Below are 21,920 nucleotides of genomic sequence, written 5' to 3'. Positions count from 1 at the left end.
GATGGCCAGGCAGGTCAATCCACCATCTTCCCTCAAACCATAATGGAGTTAGTCAAGGACCCTGAACCCAAGAACCGTGGGAATGGTAATGCCAAAGTCATCACCCTAGGAAAGAACTCCTTTGGGGATGCAGCATGGTAACTGCTCCTAAAGGTGCTGCAGTTACATCTATTGAAGATCCAAAGAGAGTTCTTGTCACCAAAGTCTTTAACATCATCAAATGGTTCAACATCAACAACTGATGATTTTCTAACAAAATGACATTAAAGAAGAGGCAAGACCATCTGTTTTGCTGCTGCACCCTAAGAACTCTGGGACTTTTCCAACTGACTTGCAGCTGAAACCTCCATGTCTCTTTTCCCCGCTAGAATATGAACTCCTGGAAAGCAGGTATTGTATTAATTTTCTATTTGTGTCCCTAGTGCTAAATAGTTTTTTACATACAGTAAATAATAAATGCTTCATTCATTCATTAGAATGTGACTGTCACTGAGAGGCTCCTGATGTAGGAGGCTTAAACTCAAAACTAGAAAGTGAAGTCTTTTTAGAACAGATGCTAAAGAAAATAAAACACATCCTAGAACTTTTGAGAGGTCTTTGATAGAAAGATGAGTTGCATGATATTCATCAAAGGCTCTCTAAACTGAGAAACTGAAAAGAGTTCTAGATTCTTGGTATTTGGTATTGTTAATCCATTTGTTACAAAATAGGAGAGCAAAGTATAACTTGTCTGCATTGTTTTTGTAAAAAAAGAGGCTCAAAGTTTGTTGTGTTTTCAAAACTGCTCATTAATTTCTATCCAGAACAGAAAATTGTTTCTCTGTATCTTGTGGACAGGTGGAACATCCTACATTGGGAATCAAAAACTAGTTCTACTTCACAGCATATGCAATTAGTCAGTACGAGGACATCTATGTCTTTAAGGGCTATAACAACCATAGAAACAAACAGTATTTTCTAATCCAACCATTAATATTCTAAGCAATCTGTTATTTCATTTGTTAAATGAAACTGAGATTAGGATTCCTAATCCCATTTAACAAATGTCATAGAGGTGATTTCTGATTAAGCTAGTACATTAGATATCTGCACATATAAAACATAATTTTTTAAATTTTTATGAAATATATACACATTAATCCCTCCCATACTAATGAAACAGCTCTATGATTTGCCCATCCAAGTATAACCTAGGCTGGACAATTCCAGCATGGATAGTTAAGGCAAACATTTATACTGGTCATAAATCTCATTTAGAATACTCTACAAGGTTCTAGGTCTTGATACAGTCTGTAGTACATCATCCACAAAAAGAGCAGCTAGTAGACCTCTGCATCTTTAGGGAATCCCTCTTCTACTTGGATTCTTCAGTGGACATCCTCCACAAGAAAGCAACACCTTTATTGAGTAGACATCTCCCTGTTTTATGTGCCTCTTGTAATCAGATGGTCAAAGTTGATATATCTTTCAAAGAACACTGTTGAATTTCCAGATATGAATGTTAGAGCAGAAGTTTTTAGGTGGAATTTTGTTATGTCAAACACAATGAGATCTTGAATTCCTTCCACCTATGTTAACTGAATGACAGTAAATATTTGGTCTGGGGGCAGCTAGGTGGTGCAGTGAATAGAGCACTAGCCCTGGCGTTAGGAGCACCTGAGCTCAAATCTGGCCTCAGACACTTGACACTTACTAGCCATGTGACCTTGGGCAAGTCACTTAACCCCAATTGCCCTGCATTCCCCCCTCCAAAAAGCAAAAAAAGTGATTTGGTATGCTATAGATTATCATTTGTGAAAGTCTCCTTATTCCTTTCTCAAAGATGACCTTGATATATGTGTGTGTAGAATTTTCATTAAAATGTTTACAAAGATGAGAAAATACAGACTGATGTTCATTAACATTTTTGGTCAAACCATGATTCCTGAGCACTTAATAATGAAACATGTTACCTACCTCTTGACAGAGAGATAATGACCTCATGGTACAGATTGATATATGTTTATTTATGGATATGGATAATACAGGAATTTGTTTTGCTCAATTATGCATATAGTATGAGGGTTTCATTTTTTTTTCCAAATGAAGAGATGTGGAGAGAAAAGATTTTTGTTAATTGAAAAAATTAAAATTTAATTTAAAAAATATTTTCCTGGTCACCTTACTTTGACAAGGAAGGTTCAATTTTTTTTCCCCCAAAGCTTTGGTACCCTCCCCTCTTTCAGATATGTTGAAAATTCAACTCCTCAAAATTGTATCACCTATCACCTCCAGAGAGGACCTCCCAGAATATACTTAATCTAATCTAGTACATCTGTTCTTTCCATCTTTGTTTTTTTTTTTTAGTGCCTTTCTACTTCTTCATGCAGCACATGAAGACTGTCATGTTGAGGCCAAATGTGATAGTTTTATTGTTACTGATGGAGAAAAGAGTTTAAAATCTTTCCAGAGCTTTCCCATTTTTCCATCTGTTTGCTATCCTTCCAGTTCCATCCTTAAATGCCCTAGGAGGGATCATAATTAGTTTGGTCTCTGTTACCAAACTTTCTGAAAAGCTGCTTTCCCCTCTACTAATTCTTCCTTTTTTATGAGCTGATATTATTAATAAATATCTACTGCCTTCCCTCCTCTATTAAAATTTTCAAATGAGTTTATAAATTGCTGCTATCTCCATTTAGCAAGGAGGATCAAGTGTTTGCTGGCTGAAATAATTTATAAGGCTCTTTTGGGTCTCTAGTGTATCAATTTATTTGCACAGTTAAACTTCTTTAGGAATATGTCAATATCTGTTCTTTTATCCATTTCCCATTCTTGCTTGTCAGTTTAAGTAGGTCAGGTTAGATTTGTCTCAATTGCATACAGTATTCTCTTATTTTTATTACTTCTTTTAGTTTGGTACCAGTTTTGATCTTCATTCTAACAAAGTTGGTGGTCTAATTACAGAGATGACAGATTCAAAACATGGAGATTCCACATCAGCATTCAAGTGTTTAACTGATGTTTTTACTTTTTGTGAGGTTATTTGGTATATACCATGTCCAGAGCCTTCCACTTCTCTCTCCTCATAGGCATGAGGCTTCTGTTAACAAACCTTTGGACTCTGTTTTATTCTTGAACCATTTTTTTTCCAAAATATTTTTCACCATGCTCCCCCTGCCCACCTATGCACTGAAATCACAGAGTATTCATATACAGCGTATCTTTAAAGTCTTGGTACAATTCTAAGCTGCAAAAGTTTAAAAACTTTGGAAATGCCCTGTATGTGTGGCTGGTTTACCTGAGCTGCAATTAGTTACAAGGTGACCTTTTGCAAATGCTTTTCACGGGCAATACAATGAGATGATCAAATATTCTCAGATTATAATGACAACTCTCATAACCTTAAGACACACAATAAAACCAACTTTCCCATCACTGCTTTATTTGCCTGTCCAAGAAGAGCCTATGAGCCATCCTTAATATGTAAACCCCTTTGTGGCATGGCTGTCTGCTTTTTCTGTTTCCTCAGAACATGCCTAGCACATAGTAGACACAAGAATTACTTGTTGACTGGGCCTTATATTTAGCTGGTAACTTCTTTTTTGCCTTTGGATTTCATTATAGCTGGAACAGCAAGCATGATAATTCAGTTCTTCCAGGAGTTATGTTCCATTTCATGATCCTTAGATAATTTTTGCAATATAAATTATTAACACTGACAGGTAATCTAAAATTTATGATATTTAGGATCCTCTGCCTCTTTTATGCCACTTTGTTGTCACTATCATTACAGAAAGTAGAATAGGGCCCCATAGGGATGAGGGTCATTTTGTGTTATTTTGGTTTTTTGTTGCTGTGGTCAAAGAATTCATCACCAAGCAGTCAGATTATCAAGAGCTGATGATCCTCTTGATAGTTAGCCAGTCTGGTCAGGACTGTAGAATCATAGTTTTAAAAATAGTCAAAACCTCTAATTTTAAAGAAAATTGAGGCAGAGAGGGGAAGTAACTTGCCCAAGGTCACACAGGCAATAAATGACAGAACTGGGATTGTAAAATCTCTCACCCTAGAAATCTCCATGGGGATTAACAACCATCTGTCCAGTATGGTTTAAAAATCTGCCTGCCAATTCAATTCACTTGGTTACACCAGAAGAATAAGTTTCTTTGCAAAGTCTACATTTCTGTTACTTTAAGGTACATTCAAAGGCTTTCTTTTTATGTACTTCTGTTCAGTCATTTTCCATTCATGTCCAACCTTTCTTGACCCCAAATGGGGTTTTCTTGGCAAAGATACTGGAGTGTTTTGCCATTTCCTTCTCCAGATTTTATAGATGAGACTGAGGCAAAGAGGGTAAAATGACTTGCCCAGGGTCACACAACTATTAAGTGTCTGAAGCCAGATTTGAACTCATAAGGAGTGTTCCTGACTCCAGGCCCGGCACTCTACCCACTTCACCAGCCAATTGCGCTTTTATGTACTATTGCTAGGCCCAAAAAAATTACCGAAATTTCTGAATTTCTCTAAACTCTGAAATTACACTGTGGAAGGAAGCCTAGTATTCAATGCAGTTATTAGTACCAATAGGAACCCAGGTTCAAAACAAGGAAGGTGGCCTCTTCCTTAATACCTCAAAGACAAGTCAGGATCACAGGACTTTGTTATCTATGTACCATTCTGCAGCCAAAGGGAGAAATGCTGATATCAGTTCCTGGGGGGGGGGGGGGGGGGGTCTCTTTTTCCTTCTAATCTTATATTCTCCCCTGCTCCCTTTTCTCCTGGTGCTTTGTTCAGCACTGGTTACACAGTATATGTTCAATAAAGACCTAGAAAATCATAGAGCTAGAAAACTCCTAGAAGAACTTAATGACTAGTTTTAAGAGTTTTTGCCATCAAAGAAAATATAGTTTTATTTCTGCCTATTCACTAAGCACTGGATTTAGAACTAGAGGGTCTAGGTCTAACTGGGTCCAACTCTCAAGTTGGCTATTTATTACCTGTGTAGACCTGGAAAAAAATCATTTCACTTCTCTGGGTCCCAAACTACATAATATCTAAGGTTCCTTCAAGTTTAGTGGAAAAACAGAGAAGTCTGAGGCCTTTGAAAGACAGTTTAAAAGTCTTCATAAGCACCCTTTCTAACAAAAAAATCACTCACCCTTTAAAGACCATACCCTTCCATCAGCAGCTGCATAGAGGGTTTGAAGTATAAAGAAGGAAGAAGCCACCTTCCAGATGATATCCAGCTTTCTGTTTTTAATGTGTGTCCCTCATTTGGATCCTTGACTAAAATGCTATTTTGTCCACTTGGCTCTTGGTCAGTTGTTACTACCACACTTTTCTACTTTCCCTCCTCAGAAGAGTGGCCTGAAGCCACAAGGACCAAGGTCCTTGGGACCATGGATAAACCTGTGAAATTAAGAGTCTTCTTGGCCCTAAAAACAAGAGCCAAGGGGAAAAGAAAGCAAAAAAACCCAAAATTTTTTAAAAATGAGAATTACAATAGAAAATCAACCTGTTATTGCACAGAGGTTGAAGGGAAGGGGCAAGAAGATATAAAAAGATGAGGATTAGGGATTAAAGTCCTTACCTGCAAGTTTCAAATGCCAGGCCACCACCAAGACCAGAACTACATTCTGAATCAGACCCACTTTCTGTGTGCTTCCCAAAGCCGTTGGTGACTCCTGCCAAGGACGGACACACACACACATACACACACAAACACACAGTGAGCTATGGTGCATAAATTAACATTCCCAACACACACCACTAGTTCAGGGCAGAGTGGAGGGAGACGGTAGCAGCTATTCAAGTGAGCTTAGTGACCAGGGCTACACTATGTCAATGAATGAATATATCTTGGCAAGGTGAGGAATTTTTTTTAAAAGGCTAATGGTTTTGACCAGTAAACAGGAATTCTCATTTCCTCCCCAAAATATTTAACCTCCTGCATTTCACTTAAAAGAGAACACCCTCTATATAGGCCATCATTTGAATGCAAAGGCAAAAACTGAAGCTTTCCCACCCTCATAATTCTCATGAGGTCCAAGCTCTGCTTCTCATTTAAATCCTAGATGATCATCAGAGAGCTTTCTCTGACATTCTGGGAGTCCACCCTCCTTGCTATTCCAGATAAACATTAACACCCCTATACAACACACTGCTGGAAATAGTCTAGTTTCATTCTCTTGGGAGAGAGACAGTCAGGAGTTAGGAAGAAGCTAGGAAAAGAACAGCCCTGAAATATCCAACAAAGTTAGAAAGACAGAAGACAGGTGATCCAACAAAACTAAATGTCCCATACTACAATTATAATACACCTAACCTGGACTGAAAGCCAGAATTTCCAAGTTCTAATCCCAGTTCTGGCAACCCATATGATAGTTAAGTCCCTTCCCCTCTTCTTTCAATCTTGGTTCCCCCATCTGTAAAACAGAAAGAATATCTTGTAGGGACCAGATTAAGTATGAATGAGAAGAGATCTATTTATAGCAGGGAGCTCTTTAGTAGGAATTGAAATTTTTATCAGGTCATACCAGATCAAGAAAATGATCTTCATCACAGTGGTTCAATTGTCTCATAACGGAGCCTGAGGTAATTTCAGTGACAGTACAATGAATAGGCATCCCCACTTAAGTTCTGGCAGACACACATCATCCATATCTTAGTTTGTGGGTAAAATGCATAGCCAAAAGACTTAGGCTGTTATTTTTTGTCTGACCATAACAGTGTCATCTTAGTAAAGTTCCTTAATAACTTGTGTTTCTCTGTCCTCTCTGTTGAATGGGAGTAACACTGATAAGTGCCCACTTCACAAGGTTCCAGTGAGAATCAAGTATGTGTAATTCAAATGTAAAGCATTATTATTCTTATTACTACTGCTCACTGGCATGTTAGGCTATGAAATGAGCAGATTCTAAAAATGTCACACTGCCCATCACCCATATGTATCCAAGCATCTTTCAGAAAGTACATTAAATTTAATAGCTAATCCCCTAAAGCAGGACCTGTTAGCTAAGGGTTGGTCTCAATGGTTGACAAATTCTAGAGACTACACAATACACAATTCTGGACAAAGAAATGATAGTATACAATTGGAAGGGGAGGAAAACAGGTGAAGGATATACCTATGGCTGATGAGAAATGGGGGTGAAGGGTGGGGAGAGGAGAACCAAACCACCTCTTATAGGATTTAAGAACATCTTTCACCTCTCCTCCCACCAAGACCTCAGTGTAACAATCCAAGGCTTTCCCCAAATACCATCAAGCCTAAACTCCTCAAACTGGCTTTCAGGGCTTTCGTGGTTTTGAATCTCAGACCCAAAGCTTGTTGTCTTTCAACTTCAGGGTCTTTTGCTGATAAATTGAGGGTAACATTTGTACTACCCTACCTCAAGGGGGAGTGAGGAAAATGCTTGAACCTGAAAGTCCATTATATACCCTTAGGCTAAAAAGGGAGCTGGAAGTTGAAACTGAGTGTGGCTGATTAAGTCTCCAGAGACAAATTCCCTCTAGCAAGGAAAGAGATAGGAAGGAGCAAAAAAGTTCTGCCCCTATCCAAAAGTATAGGATAGGGTCAGATCTGCCAATCAACTCTACTCTCCAAGCAACACCCCCCCATACAAACAAACGTGAGTTAACATCACTACTCAGGATCCATCCTATTTCACTGACTCTTGCTGGAACTATTCCCCAGTAGCCTACATTCCAGTCAGTCCTGATTTCATCACTGCTTTCAGCACACAACCATGCTCACTCTCACTCCCAAAAACCTAGAAAGCACTCCACCCAGACAAAGGCTGCCCATCCTTGGAGGCCCAGCTCAAGTTTCACCTCCTCAACCCAGTATTCCCTAACTGCTCCATGCCATGTGCCTCCTTTCACCACGTACATCTGAATACCAAAGCCATCTGTACCACTCGTAATCATACCCTGCCCTATATCATCATCTTAAAGTTCATATATCTTGGCTACCAACAAGCTATTAGATTTGAGCTCATGTATTGTAAAGGTGTACTTCTCTGTAGCCCCACTGTGTCTAGGTCAACACTAGACACAGATTAGGAAAGGAACAAGTAACTATTGGTTGACTGACTGAATCTCTGGTTACCAGTAGCATGTAAAACCAGCGTGGGTTACCTGACCCTCAAACAACTGGCATCCACAGGACTTATTAAGGAGGTAAGAAACTACTGGAGTGTTCTGAACCTGCCCCCAAGGATAGTACAACTGGCCAGATGGCAAGCAGAAGCAGACATTAAGATACTCCTTATTCCCTGAAGCACAAGCAGCAGCAAGCGGAGCTACAGGTTAGGTCACCTGTCTCTTCCACATGCTGAGGGGACTTCTCCCCATCACTCTCGCTGCAACTCCTGCTCTGTGGTCGCTTCCGAGCTTGCCTCTCGTCTTCAGTGCTGGCTGGGGAGGCAGGCAGGTCCATCAGACTGTGGTCCTCTCCATTCTCAAGGGCCCCATCAGGGCTTCTTTGAAGTTTGACCCCATTCTTGGCCTTTTTGAAGAGGACGGAGGTACGTCGGCCCACACCACTAAGGGGAGGCATAGTGGACATCTCAAGGGCTGGAAGGGACAGTCTGTTAAGGCCATTGTCACTGAGCAGACGCTGGAAGGTCTGGCTCCCTCGTTGTGATGGCACCTTGTCCAACACCTCATCCTCCACCTTCCCATATTTTGAAAGCCTTATTGGGATTTTGCTCTCACTGATGGGTTTCAAGGTTGGAGGGTCCTGGAGGGAATCCAGATCAGACAGGGAAGGTGCTGGCCCTGTAGGTTCCAGAGTCGGGGGATGAGGAGGCTTGGTGTCATCTGCTAGAAAGAAAAAGAATCTGCTTGAACATTTTAGAAAGAGTCACTCCCCCCCCCCAAAAAAAAGAAAGAAGGAAAAAAAAAACCTCAATTCATTAACCTAAAGGAACGAAAGCACACGATTTCCTAAGACTTTTCAAGCCTCAGAAATCATCCTAAAATAGATTTAGAGGGAATGAGGAAGGTATTAAGGTTATCAGCTAAGCTGGTTGTAGTTCTGATATTACATAGAGAATTTCCTCTGATTTGATCCAAGTGCTTTCTTATCTGTGATTCCATCTTGCTTCAGACCACCCACGTGAGAGAAGGAGTTGTAAAAGATCCCTGTTTTACAGATGCTGAAACACATTTAAGTGACTTGTCCAGGATCACAAAGAAAATCAGTGGAATCAAAACTGGAGCCTCTTGACTCCCAAGTCCAAAACTGTATCACTAAGCTTCAGGCTACCCCTATCATTCTCTCTGCCACATCTCAGATCTAATGGGACCTTTTCCATAAGTTTTACCCCTGCCCATCTTAGACAGCACCAGACCCCAAAGAAACTAAAGTTCATCATACCAATTCATCCAGCTTCTGAGTAACAAACACTCTCAAAATCCAACTTCAGACTGATTCCCCAGTTGGGCCACCAAGACACCTCTCTCAACCAGGGAAGGAAATGGAAAGCAGCTCTATTCACTAAATACCTAAAAGTCTCTAAGCACAGTGTTCCTGGAAGCAACTTGCAAATTAGACTCTTCTTCTGGATAGGGCCTATAGAGGATTACATTTGAAATGGAACTGGGAGACAATCTTGCCCAGCCTCCTCACTTTACAGAGGAAGCAGCAGAAGTCCAAAGAAGGGAAATGACTTGTCCAGGTCTCAGAGCAGGTCAATGGCATAGCCAGGATTAGAATTCTGGTGTCCTGGCTTAGAAATCACAGGATTACAGGTTTAGAATTGCAAGGGACCTTCAAAGGATCGTCTAGTTCAACCTACACATTTTACAGATGAGAAAACTGAGGCCCAGAGAGAGACTTATCCAAGACCACACCAAGTTCTAAGCAGCAGAGTTGAGACTGGAGTACATTCCTCCGACACTGAATCCAGTATGCTTCCTGCCCTGGCCTCCCTGCACTGTGCTAAGCTTCCTCACAAGCCTCTTAGCTCCACATCAAAACCTATTCTCATATCCTCAATACACACTAAGGTGAACTATTAACAACAGCTTCAGGTGTTACTCTACCAGGAGTCCTGGCAATTCAACTGGTGCCAGAGTCTCAAGACACAAAACTGAGGCTCTAATGGTGGGCTCACAGGCATCCACCCACCAGCTGGGAAACAGTAGGGAGTTGTCTGGGCCTTAAACAACCATAACCACCTTAAGGAACCATAACAACACTTGGCCCTGCCTGCGCACACCTCTCACCTTTCTCCCCATCCTCCTCTTCCTCTCCGTGCAGAGCCTTCTCCACCACGTCCACCTCCTCCCGGGGCCCTGGTGGCAACTCCCCATTGGGCACCATCTTGTTTGGCTGCTGCTGTGCCAGCTTTTGCCGGAGGGTGTTGATCTCCCGCCGCAGCAGGCGAACACGGCGGGTCCGAGCCCCACTGGATCGCATCGTGCTCACCAGGTCCAGCTTCTCCAGAAGCTCCTTCAGCTGCACCTCCAGGGATAGGTGAGCCCGGTTCTCTGGGAGGAGGATGCTGTCCACTGCCAGGGAGAAGGGAGGACAGAGGGGGCTGAAGGACCAGCACGGCCGAGGGCAAGGGGAAGGAGCTGAGTCCTCTGGATGAGATACACTCTCCTGAAATGCCTGGGACCGGAGCTTCTAGCAGAGTCATTGTAGAGCCTCAGCCCTGGCAATACCACTGCACAGAGGGGAGCCAATTGGGCAAGATCAGAATGTGGGAAGCATCTGCAGGAAGCAGCTCACAGTCAAGAATGGGCTTCTTGGAAGGGGTCAGAGGCAGAAATTCCCTTGCCTGGGTGACTGTCTGGTTGCTACAGCAGAGCAGAAAGCCCTGAGGATCAATGCTCTGAGCTCAGGTGATTCAGTGTTTCTGTCACCAACCTACTCACCCCCAAAAAGACCGACAGACACCAGCATGCAAGCCCCATACACCAACCACACAGGGGAGGGGAAGCCCAGGAGGAGGAGAAGCCTTAGGAGAGGCTCCAGCTCCCTAAGCCAGTTTTCCAAAGCGCTCCTGCTGTCCCTGTACCTTTTGAAATGAGCTAAGTGCATTGAGCTTTCGGTCTTGAAGAGGTTCCTGTTCTGCAAAGGGCAAGCCCTAGCCAGGGCCCTCCCCACCCTGAAACCAAGACACACAGTGTATATAACCAGTTCTGCTTCCCCCACGTGTGCCCATCACCCTACCGGCTTTTACTGTCCCGAAGAACCTTCTCTGGCCCTCTAGCTCTGCCAGCGGCAGCCCAGCCCAGACCAAATGCTCAGCCACTAGCCTCCCCACCACCCCAGGCTTCTCACCGTCCTCCCAGGAGAAGCGATAAAAGTCCTCCATTTTGGGTGACTCAGGTAGGTGGGTTCCCACCTCGTGGTCATAGCCGATGTTCTCTGCCTGCCGCCGGGCATGCCGCAGGACAGCCCCTCCCAGGTCCCTCAAGCGGACAGCTGCTCGATGGAAAATTGTGTCTTTAGCATTGTACTTCATACAGTTGGTAACTATAAGGTTAAAGTCCTCCTCAAATTCCTCCAGGGTGTGGTACAGATGGGACTCCAGCTTCAGCCTCATGGTGGAAAAATCCATTGGCTTGGATATGAATTCCAGGTAATCTGGAACCTAAACATATAAAACCTGTACAATTACAAAAACCATTTACTAGCCAAACAGAGTGCACCCTTCACCGGCACTCTTAGCTGCCCCTTCCACTTGGCCCTGCTAAACTTACTGGTACTTCCTTGCCCATATACCCTTCTAAACCTCACCCTTACCCCACCACCACCTCAGGGCCCCCATCATTCAACCCATCCCACTCTCAGCTATCTACCCTGTGTGACCATTCACCAGGGTACCAACTCCTCACCCTCCTCTCCTGGAAAAAGATACCTCTCCTGGTCCCCTTTCCCACCTAAACCTACCCCCAAGACCCCTTTAAAACTATATGACAACTGATCTGGAAGCTCTCTTAAGTGTTAGATTTTTATCCCGACAGTGGCACTACCACAGACAGGTTGACAGGGGCAGGGTGGTGATGGTGGTGAGGAAAAAACTTGCCTCACTCAGGTTGACAGGTTCAGCAAAGATCTGGGCAGGATCTTTCTCCTGTAGAAGATCTAGAGTTGTGCGCAATAAGACGTTGAAAGGAGTCAGCTCCAACTCCATTGCAGCCTGCTGGACCTTGACCTAATGATTCAGAGGAAAGGTGATGAGCAAGAATTTGCATGCTCTCTCCTTTCCCCCAGTTCCCACCCCCAACCCACCCACCACACACACAACACCACAAATACTTATTCTTGTTAAGATGGTTATGCCACCAACTGTGAAAGGGCTGGCAGGGCACAGCACAGCTTGGAAATTTTGTCCTGTTGCCCATGCCAAATGAGGGCTGCTTCCTGCTCGTCACTTCTTAACCAAAGATGGGGAACAGTGATGATGGATGGCACCAGGAGCCTCATGAACATTTAGCATGGCTGGTTTAAGTCCCAAGTAGTTCTTCCCGGTTCCAGTCTAAGAGGTACACACTTACAGCTGCAGCTCTCAGCTGTGGTTGAGGCAGCCCTGAAACGGGTCTGGCTGCCCCTTTGGGCCCTACTGAGCCCTGTGGCTGTTAAGCTGGTCTAAACACAACCTCAAAGAAAGAAATGAAAGTATTGTGCCCCCTCTGCTTCTGTAGCTCAGCAGGGCCACTTGCACTGCTTCTATAACCAAAGACACCAGCTTTGGACTGTCATCTTTTGTCCTGCTGATTAGAGAACACTTAAGCATCCTAGGGATTACACAACAAGATAAGACAATTCCTTACCATTAAGGAGCTCTGAATCTCACTGGGTAGTTAAGATGTGTACAAGGAGCATTAAGTAACAATGAATCGCCAAGTGAATAACATAGAAAGTAAGTGCTACAAAAATCTGGATGGACCATAGATCTCAGACTGGGGGGGACTAGCCTGGAGTGCCTGCCTATGGGTCCAGGCCTATGCCCAAATAAACCCAAAGATGCACTACATATAGTGCATGTACAGAGCAAGAATGGTATTCACACCAAAATCCTGACACCTCAAGAGCAAGAAGGAAAGACCAATACACAAACCACACACGTGGTAAAACCAGACACCTTAGGAAATAGTGGGCTCATCATCCCTAGCTGTCTTCCAGCCAAGGTTGGATAGCCACTTGCTGGATGGTCATAGAGTAGATTGTGACAGCACTCAATGACCTTTTTAGATTCAGTGATTCTCTAATTCTTAGCTTTCCCTCATAACAATATTTGGTCAAGAATCTTAGGGGAAGGAAACAGTTTCCTCTCACCTGCTCCCTCTTGAGCTTCTCTCTCTTTCGGATCAATTCAATCAGCAGCCGTGCCCGCTCCAGGTCATGGCGAAGTTTCTGCCAGTACTTAAGCTCTTCTTTTACGGCACTGGTTTTCTCGTCCTGTTCCTTCTAGGAAGCAAAGGTAGGAGCTGGGGGGGGTCGTGGGAAACACGCACCTTCTGCAGACATCAGCCTCCTCCCTAGGCCTTGGCAAAAAAATTCCCTTCTCTCTTCCTTCCCATCCTCTATATTTGGCTACAGTCAATGTCAAAATCTTCAGTTCTGGCCTAACAAGGCTACTGAATAGAAAGTCACCTCGCACTTAAAAGTAACTCAGGGCTTCCACTGTGACAACAGCCAACTATGAAGAGGCACATAGGAGATGAGACCACCAAAGGGAAGCTGTGTAATTAATGTGGGCAGGGGAAGGGGGAGACTACTTCCCCAAGTGGGGATTAGATTAGGCCCTTTTCCTACAAGCAGTTATTAAGTACCTTGGGATCTGGGAGAGGGGGGGGGCGGGGCAGGGAGGAAGAGGAAGAAGAGATATAGGATGCTATGAAAGAATTATCAGAGAAGGTTGTGATTCATCAAGGAAAGCTTCTTAGACCAATGAGCTGACCCTTGTAGAGTGATAATAGAAATGAAATTGCAAAAGAAGAAATGACTAGATGAGAGCTTTGCAATTAGGAACCAAAGATGAGACTGAAAAGGGACAGCAACCAGATGATAGAGGACTCTGACTGTCAGACTGAGGTGTTAGTGTAGAGTAAAAAAAGCACTGAACTCAAAAGTCAGAAGACCTAATCGTTGGATCATAGGTTTCATTATAACTCTGAGAGAATAATTTTTCTCTTCTTTGGGTCTTACAAGATGGTCTTCCGGAATATTCTGACATGCAAGTAGCCTTTCTAGATTCTGAGCAGGGGATGGTGAAAATGATTCCTAAAAAAGTCAATGGCAGCTATGTTTAAGGATCCCCTGAAGTAACAAAGAACCTGAAATTAAGGACACCGCTAAGAAGCTACTCTAGTAATGATAAGGCCTTGGAATGGGATGGAGACTGAAAGAATGGAAATGAACTGACAAACCTAACAGAAGTTATGGAGGAATCAATTAAATTTAGTAGAAGGCTAGGTAAGGGGAGATGCAGAGAAGAATAATGAAGAAAAATAAAGCCAATCAGAAAGGCATTGGTGTAGGGGGAAGAGGGCTAGATTGAAAGGCATCGGTTAGGAGTTCAGATTCCAATTCTGATTCTTGCAGCCTGTGTGATCTTAGGTGAATCAATGAATTTCTCTGGGTCTGAGTTTCCTGACCAGTAAAATGAGGAAATTCCCCTCGGTGACCTTCAAGGATCTTTACAGCCCCAGATATATCATCTGGTTTCCTGCTATTCAGGACAGTAAAGGGGAGGCTTGATGGAGATGGGAAAGTTTAGATGAGGTGCTAATTCACTAGGGAAGGGGAATAATAGTGAGAAATTCAACTTTCAAAAAGTCTACAGAGGTAAGTAACAGTAGAAAGAAATATCCTGTAGTAAAATGGAGATAATAGGACAAGAAATGGAACAGAAGGTCAGTACTGGGAAGGTAGCAGAATCTGGAGTCCTAAAAATATGATGTGAATGAGATTGCTGAGCCAGAGTATTAAGAGGAAGAAAGAAGAAACCAGAAATGTATAGTTAAAAGAGTCATCAATAAAAGGAGTTGTCAAAGAGATAGGAGAATCAGATTATGTTACAGAAGAGACAGCAACATAGTATCAAATAAAGCTATTAGTTCAAGAAGAATGAGGACTAGATCATCCAAAGAAGTGGTCACTGTGATCTACAGAAAGCAGTTTCAGCAGAGTGGAAGTTAAAGACTAGACTGAAAGGTCCTAAAGGAGAGCTTAAACATAGAGGAGTGTGGTTACAAATGAAAACAAGAAAGTCAGCAACTGGAGGGGGCAGTAGAGTCAATGAAAGTTTCTTCAACTCAGAAGACAGGCACATATAAAGGCTTAAGGCAGGGATTTTCAAGCTCATATCCCTTTAGCTTTTTAGTAAACATTCCTCTACCTGCTACACAGTACAAATGAAAAAAAATTATAGTTTTCCATGCATGTTCACATGAAAATATAAAAGTGATTAATTTTTCCTTTCCTGGAGTATATTAAAAATTGTGTAACCTCATTCAATGGCAATCAATTTGTTTTAAAAATATTATACTAGAACAAGTTATTTGCCAGACACTACCTGTACCCTTGCCTGAGAGCACACATTTCATCCAGGGCCTAGGGGAAGGAATAAGTTAAAAAGGGAAAAACTACAACATTTGAGAAGGAATAACCACAAGACTACATTTAAGTCCATTTTATTTCTCCCCCTCCCCTAAAGTTTCCAAGTCCAGTGTCCCACTCTTTTATGTTTCTGCTACCTTATCTGGTCTATTAAGATCAGTCTTAGTCCTGCCCTTGAAGCTAATCCCCCAAACCTGACATGGCCCCTGGGGAGGCTGCTGCCAGTTGGAAGCAGTGGTTATATAAAGGGTACCAGTACAAAACAATTAAACTCAAAATTACTGGCCATGAGTTCCTGGGGCAAGAAGAGTCTACCCTTGAAGGATGCCACACCTCAAGCACTATGGGACTAGTCATATATGCCATCCCCCCCTTATGTACCTGGGTATTCTCTGTTTTTCCCCTTCAGGCCCTTACCCACCTGCTCGGCATTTCTTTGGGACTGAAGGTGCGAGTGTAGGCGCCGGATGAGAGGAACACCATTCCTTGCCTGGCGTTTCAGCAGCCAGTAGTTATGAAGCCGCTGCATGAACTGGTTCTTCCTTTGCAGGGACAGGCCACTACAGATCTTGTTCAACCTTGGGGAAGAGTGGGGACAGGGAGCAGAGAGCAAGAGTCAGAGGGGAGTGTGGGTCTTGGCACCCAAGTCACCATCCTGACCTCAGTCTCCTCTGGAGCAGGGACAAGAAGAAGGCTGCAGAGTTGCCAAACACTTCAGCATAAAGACTTAAAATGATAATAGCAAAGTCAGGTATCCAAAGTTCAGCATCTTGGATTTTGACTACCAGTCTTCAACTTAACCCCTCCCAGTTTCCCAAATTGGAACCTCAATGGAAATACTCCTGTTGTTACTTTGTACACACAATGTCTAACAGTTATGAGATGCTTTATAAACACTTGCCAAGTACCTGAACTATGTGCATGTCCCCACATTCCTGAAGAATGGAGCCAAAAGCAAATGAGAGGTAAAGTAAGCTATAAGAAAATATCAAAGGGGCAGCCAGGTGGCTCAGCGAGTAAGAGCACCAGCTCCAGTGTTGGGATGACCTGGAGATCGAATCCCGGGCTCAGACACTCAGCACTACACTCAGAAATAACTGGCTGTGTAACCTTGAGCAAGTTACTTAACTCTGATTGCTTAAAAAAAAAAGAAAAGAAAAGAAAACATCAGCACTATTTCCTACCCCTGTTGTTAATGGTTTAAAAAGAAAGAACTCCTCACATCTATATAACACTTTAAGGTTTAAGGAAATACTTTCTTCTGAACAACCCTATGAGATAGACTGTGCAAGTATTCACAGCCCTAGGGCAATAATGGATTAAAGATGTTATGTGACTATGTGACATATGTATGTGTCAGAGTAAGGATTTGAACACAGATCTCCTGATTCCAAGTCTAGCATTCTTTTTCCTATACTATGATGTCTCATAAGAAAAGAAAACTGGAAGTTCTGTGGCAGGGGTACTATCATTTAGGCTAAGTGTGAGCCCCTTAGAGACATCCTATTTATTTGGGGCTCTTATTAAAAAACACTGGAATCATGAAGATTTTGCCTAACTTTGATCCAGTGAAAATAACTGATATCTAAAAGCATATTGGTGTGACTCTAGAAAGCTCATTCTTCCACAAAGGAGAAGCCCAAGTCTCAGTATCCAGGTTCAAGCTAGTAAAGCTCAGGGGAAGACTACTGACCTAGAACAAGGCAAGCCTCCTAAAATCAAGAATAAGATGTCCAGTCTTCACAAGCTGGCAACTGGGAAAAAAGGAGCATTGGTGTAGGTCTAAAAAAGGGGCAAGGAGCTCTCTATCATCCAGGCATTTCCCCCAAAACCTATCATGGTACCAAAAAAAAAAAAAGCCCTGATATCTAAACCCCTTTCAGCAAAAGGCATTAATATTCAGACCACTCTAACCCTGCAAATTGCAGCAAATTCTACTCTTAATCTCACTCTTTCTGAACCTGTTTGCCCACAAGGATCCCAAAAGAATTCAGGGGCTGGGTGGAGGAAACTGTGCTCAAAGGAATAAGCTGACATAACAACTCTGGAAATAGGGACTGAAGTCTGAGCCTGCTCACTCCAGTACTGATCCCAGCATGAAGCAGAAGTCAAAACTCTTACTAGGATCCCATGCAAATCTTGAGGGAATCCCTTTCTCTCCAGCTAACAGCCCCTGGGCATGTGCTCCACAACCGTGTGTTACTGGGAAATTCCTTAAATGGCTTAATTCTTTCTTCTTCCCATCATCACATTCTCCCTATACTTTTCTATGGAAAAAATGCATTGTACTCAATAGACCAGTGGACTAGAATCTGAAGACCTAGATATCTGGCTCTGCCACTCAATGAGTTGTGGTCTTGAACAGGTCACTCCTGCCTAGAAGATTTCTAAGACCCTTCTATGTTGTGACATTCTAGAAGTCTTATGAAAATATTATTTTTTAGAGCACCGGTCCTGGAGTCAGGAGGATCTGAGTTCAAATCTGGCCTCAGACACTTTAACACAAAACTTGCCGTGTGACCTTAGGCAAATCACTTAACCTCAGTTGCCCTACCTTTCCCCCTCCAAAAAAAAAAATATATTTTTTTAAGGCTAACCTTCTCCAGGAAAACTTCCCTAACTTATCACCCTCTCTCTAATCCAATCACTCTTTATGGATTCAAGAACATGCTCATTACCATAGCAGTTCTTCTCTGCCTGATGACTTAGTGCACATTAGACTGTTTGATTTAACAGAACTAGGGGGGTGGGGGCGGAGGGGACTTTTAAGTCCAAGGAAGGACGTGTTTCTCCCTTTCTCTAACTCTCCAAGGTGACTGAATAAGTGTTCCCAGAGATTGGGTACTTGGTCTACTTTCCTGCCTGGCTTGGTGGCTATGGCTCACCTGCAGGATGGGATCTGTGTTATAGCCACTAGGGGTGTGGTTGTAGGTGAATCCCTCGATGGATCCTCTGATTCCTTCTTGATCTTCTGCTTTACTTTCATTTTGTTCTTCTTTAGGGAAGTCTTCAGAGCACTGCTTACTGGAACCTTGCTTTCCTCTTCTCCTCCTCCCTCCTTTGCCTCATCTTCTTCCCCACCTTCACTGGAGACCACAGGGAGGACTTCCTTTTTCACAGTGCCTGGGGGGGAGTGGGCTTCACAGTAGGCTGTTTTGCGCACTGTGAAAGTGGTACCATTTAGGCTGGTTTCTCTCATGGGCTCTATCTTCATAAACAACCCAGCCCGCTGGGCACATGTCACATGAAAGGCTGTGTAGCAATTCACCTTGTGGCACTGGATAGCAGCACCCAGGCCCTTCTGCTTACAAATGTAGCAGGTCAGTTTCCATCGAGCTGGTGGAATATTGTCAATACCCTCAATAGGCTCCAGAAACACAGTATTAGCAAAACAGACCTCAGGGATCCAGATGGCACACACCACATGAGCCCAGTGCCCATCACTGGTCTGCTTGAAGGCCCCACCCTTGTTGGGGCAAAGAACACAGTCCACAGGACGGGAAGGGGACTGCAAGCAGCATCGGCAAAGCCACTGTCCCTCTGGAATGTAGGGGACTCCATAGCACTCCTGATGCACAGCCAGGTTGCAGATATCACAAAAGAGGATGACATTGCTGTTGTGACACTCATCATCCATGCAGACACAGCAGAAAGCATCTTCATCAATAAGGGTCTGCTGAGCCCCACTACTTCGGCTCTCTAAATAGGATTCCTTTTCTAGTCTATCTACCAGCAATTCAAATGTGTCAGCAGAGATGGTCCCATGGCCATCCACCAATCTCTTCTCATTCACCATGTCTAACCAGGCCAGATCCTCCTCATCCATGTCATATTCCACATCTGCATCCAAGTCCTCTGGTGGCTTCTCGATGTAGCGGTAGTAAGCAGCAGGGAGGGGTGGTGCATCTGGCTGACTGCAAGAGTCAACCACTCGGAAGCTGGGCTGAGGCAGGTGGAAGGAGGTGCCTGGGGCATGCTTGGAACATGACTCCTTTTTCTTGCCTTTTGAGGAGGTTTTCTTGGACTTGCCAGGAAACAGAGGCTGCTCACTGTTTTCTTTGTTGCTATTACATTCGGTGATGTCCTGAGCTGTCAGCTCATCCTCAGTGATGATTTTTAGAGGGTCATAGATGCTGATTCGGTGCAGTCTTCCATCAATGTCCACCTCCACAATCCGCTGTGCCTGGGCATAAGTTAGTGTCTCTCGAGTAGGGGAGCACTTCAGGCTATACGGGGATGGAGAACGCCTGCCTTCGGCATTCTGCCGGGATCTCCTTCGAGGTTTCCTCATGTTACTTGCAGTTCAAATAAGTGGAGTCTGGGAGTGAAAAAAACCTAAGAGAAAAAGTCAAGAAAAAAAAATGTAAGCTGATAGATGGGGAACACAAGCAGCATAAAGTGGCTAATCCAAACATATAATGGGAAAATATTCCTTTAAGAGACCAAAAAGATCACTTTGGCTTCATGTGTCCCCACTTAGCATTAAAAGTCATGTGTATTTACATTATTATTGTTTTGTTTTGTTTAAAACCAGAGATATAATTAGTATACAGAACTCCCAGGGATGAAAAATCTTCTATGGAATTCAACATCTTCTCTGACACTTATAGTCTTAGAGTTAGTTGCCAGAAGCACTAAGTCAAGTCACTTGTATGAAAGAGCAAGTTAGGGGCAGGGCTTAAACTCAATCCTCCCTCACTTCTAAGGCCAGCTCTCTATCCACTATACCAGGTTACTCTAATGTCTCTATGAACATTTTGAGGCTTACAAATTGCTTTCCTCACAACAGTCCCATAAGGTAGATGGTACAAGAATTAACTTCATTTTACAAAAAGAGGAAAAAGATTTAGGGTTCAAATCAAAGTTCATCTATTCCAAGTTCAACATGTTAACCTCTCACAGGTACCTACACCACAGTTACCCCCAGAATTATGGTGATGCAGGAGTAGTATCACACCTGTGGTTAAATATATATATACCTTCTTCGTTCAGACTTCAAACTGCACATACACAGCATCTGAGCTATTAAGAGAAACCCTGAGAACTATAGGACAGGCCTTCGTAAAAGAATCAAGAAAATAACCTATAGTCTAATCTTTAGAATGCTTTAAATTAGGCATACCTGGAAGCCCTGGAAACTCAAAGAAATCCCCATTCTGAATCATAAACCAGCAAAGGATTAAGATGCCCTTGCCATGTTATAACCTCACAAAATACTTCCTTCCAAAATACATACACTGTTCAATACTCATATAGTGTTGAGAACTTTTGTCCATACAATGGCTCTTAAGTTTTCCCTTAGAGGTTCTTGGAGGAAGGGAGCTACAATTGATGACGAGGAAATTCTTGGCTCTCCCACTGGTACCTACAGTAAACAATATTCCCTGAAAATGGCACCTAGAGTACAAGTTGACCTGAGTTGGCAATACCTAGACAATAGTATAGTTGGTAACAGGTGCTTCTACCTGCATTATACACCTCACAAGTGAGGCTAAAATTAGATGACATATATAAAGTACTTTGCATGTTTTAATGTACTACATAAATAACAACTATCATCAGTCCCCCCCAAGGTCTAAAGTACTATATAAACATCTATTATAATTCCATCACAGCAAAATTAAGGCAGATTAATATACCACATTATCCACATCTGTGAAGTGGGGTGGCCACTATCAAATTACCTTACAAGGTAGACTGAAAAACATCATCCAGAAGCCATTATTCTAGAAAGGGAATGGAATAAGAGTTTAAAAAGCTTTACTTTTATGCTCTGCTCCTATTAATTTATCATATGAATTTGAACAAGTGACTTTTTCTCTTTGTGCCTCAGCTTCTTCATCTATAAGATGTAATAATAGAAAACCTCCCTCTCTCAAGCTAAAGGAGATAATGGATATAAAACTGCCTTGAAAGAAGTATAAAGCACCAATCAAATGTCAGTTTATTATCTTTAATAAGATGTAATTAGTATCATGGTTAAAAACACCACCAGCCCAAGACTGACACAAGTAATAACTTCATCATGCTGACAACAATTCATCTAGGGTACTATGCATAGAAAAGGGGGAAGGAAGAAGAAATCCATCAAGGAGGGTTGCCCTGTATTAGGAGGGCTGAGCCTGATGTGAATTAGCTACACCAGCTGGGAGGCCTTAGAAATGCCACATGCTTTTGGGGCAACCTGTGCCACATGATGCCGCTGTCAGCCTGCCTGCCCAGTTGCCCAAATGCTTTGAAGTTCTTTTACCCACCTCCCAAAGAAACCACCAGTTTTCTCAGTTACTTGGGGGGAGGGAGGGAAGGGGGAGAGAGAAGAGAAGAGAAGAGAAGAGAAGAGAAGAGAAGAGAAGAGAAG

At 42.9% G+C, this 21,920-nt stretch overlaps 1 protein-coding gene across 4 annotated transcripts in view; it reads right to left on the bottom strand.

Moving 5' to 3' along the window:
* The window catches only part of BRPF3 (bromodomain and PHD finger containing 3), a 34,766-nt gene that overhangs the window by 11,318 nt on the left and 1,528 nt on the right, over nt 1-21,920 (bottom strand). Inside the window, exons 2-9 of one of the 4 annotated variants that reach the window (XM_069073538.1) lie at nt 18,448-19,897; nt 15,984-16,140; nt 13,277-13,408; nt 12,024-12,152; nt 11,276-11,588; nt 10,213-10,497; nt 8,299-8,805; nt 5,570-5,663 (exon numbers count right to left, since the gene is read on the bottom strand). In XM_069073538.1, coding sequence (XP_068929639.1) covers nt 5,570-5,663; nt 8,299-8,805; nt 10,213-10,497; nt 11,276-11,588; nt 12,024-12,152; nt 13,277-13,408; nt 15,984-16,140; nt 18,448-19,853 — 3,023 coding nt within the window. In that variant the 5' untranslated portion in view covers nt 19,854-19,897. The remainder of the gene's footprint in view (nt 1-5,569; nt 5,664-8,298; nt 8,806-10,212; nt 10,498-11,275; nt 11,589-12,023; nt 12,153-13,276; nt 13,409-15,983; nt 16,141-18,447; nt 19,898-21,920) is intronic. The other 3 variants (XM_069073539.1, XM_069073540.1, XM_069073541.1) reach the window with 3 other exon arrangements.

This window comes from Petaurus breviceps, unplaced genomic scaffold (assembly GCF_028583685.1).
Source record: "Petaurus breviceps papuanus isolate PSGF00001 unplaced genomic scaffold, PetGlider_PUasm1.0 90865, whole genome shotgun sequence".
Lineage (NCBI taxonomy): Eukaryota > Metazoa > Chordata > Mammalia > Diprotodontia > Petauridae > Petaurus > Petaurus breviceps.
The sequence above is the reverse complement of the archived record's forward strand: the minus strand, read 5'-3'. Positions and strand labels throughout refer to the sequence as shown.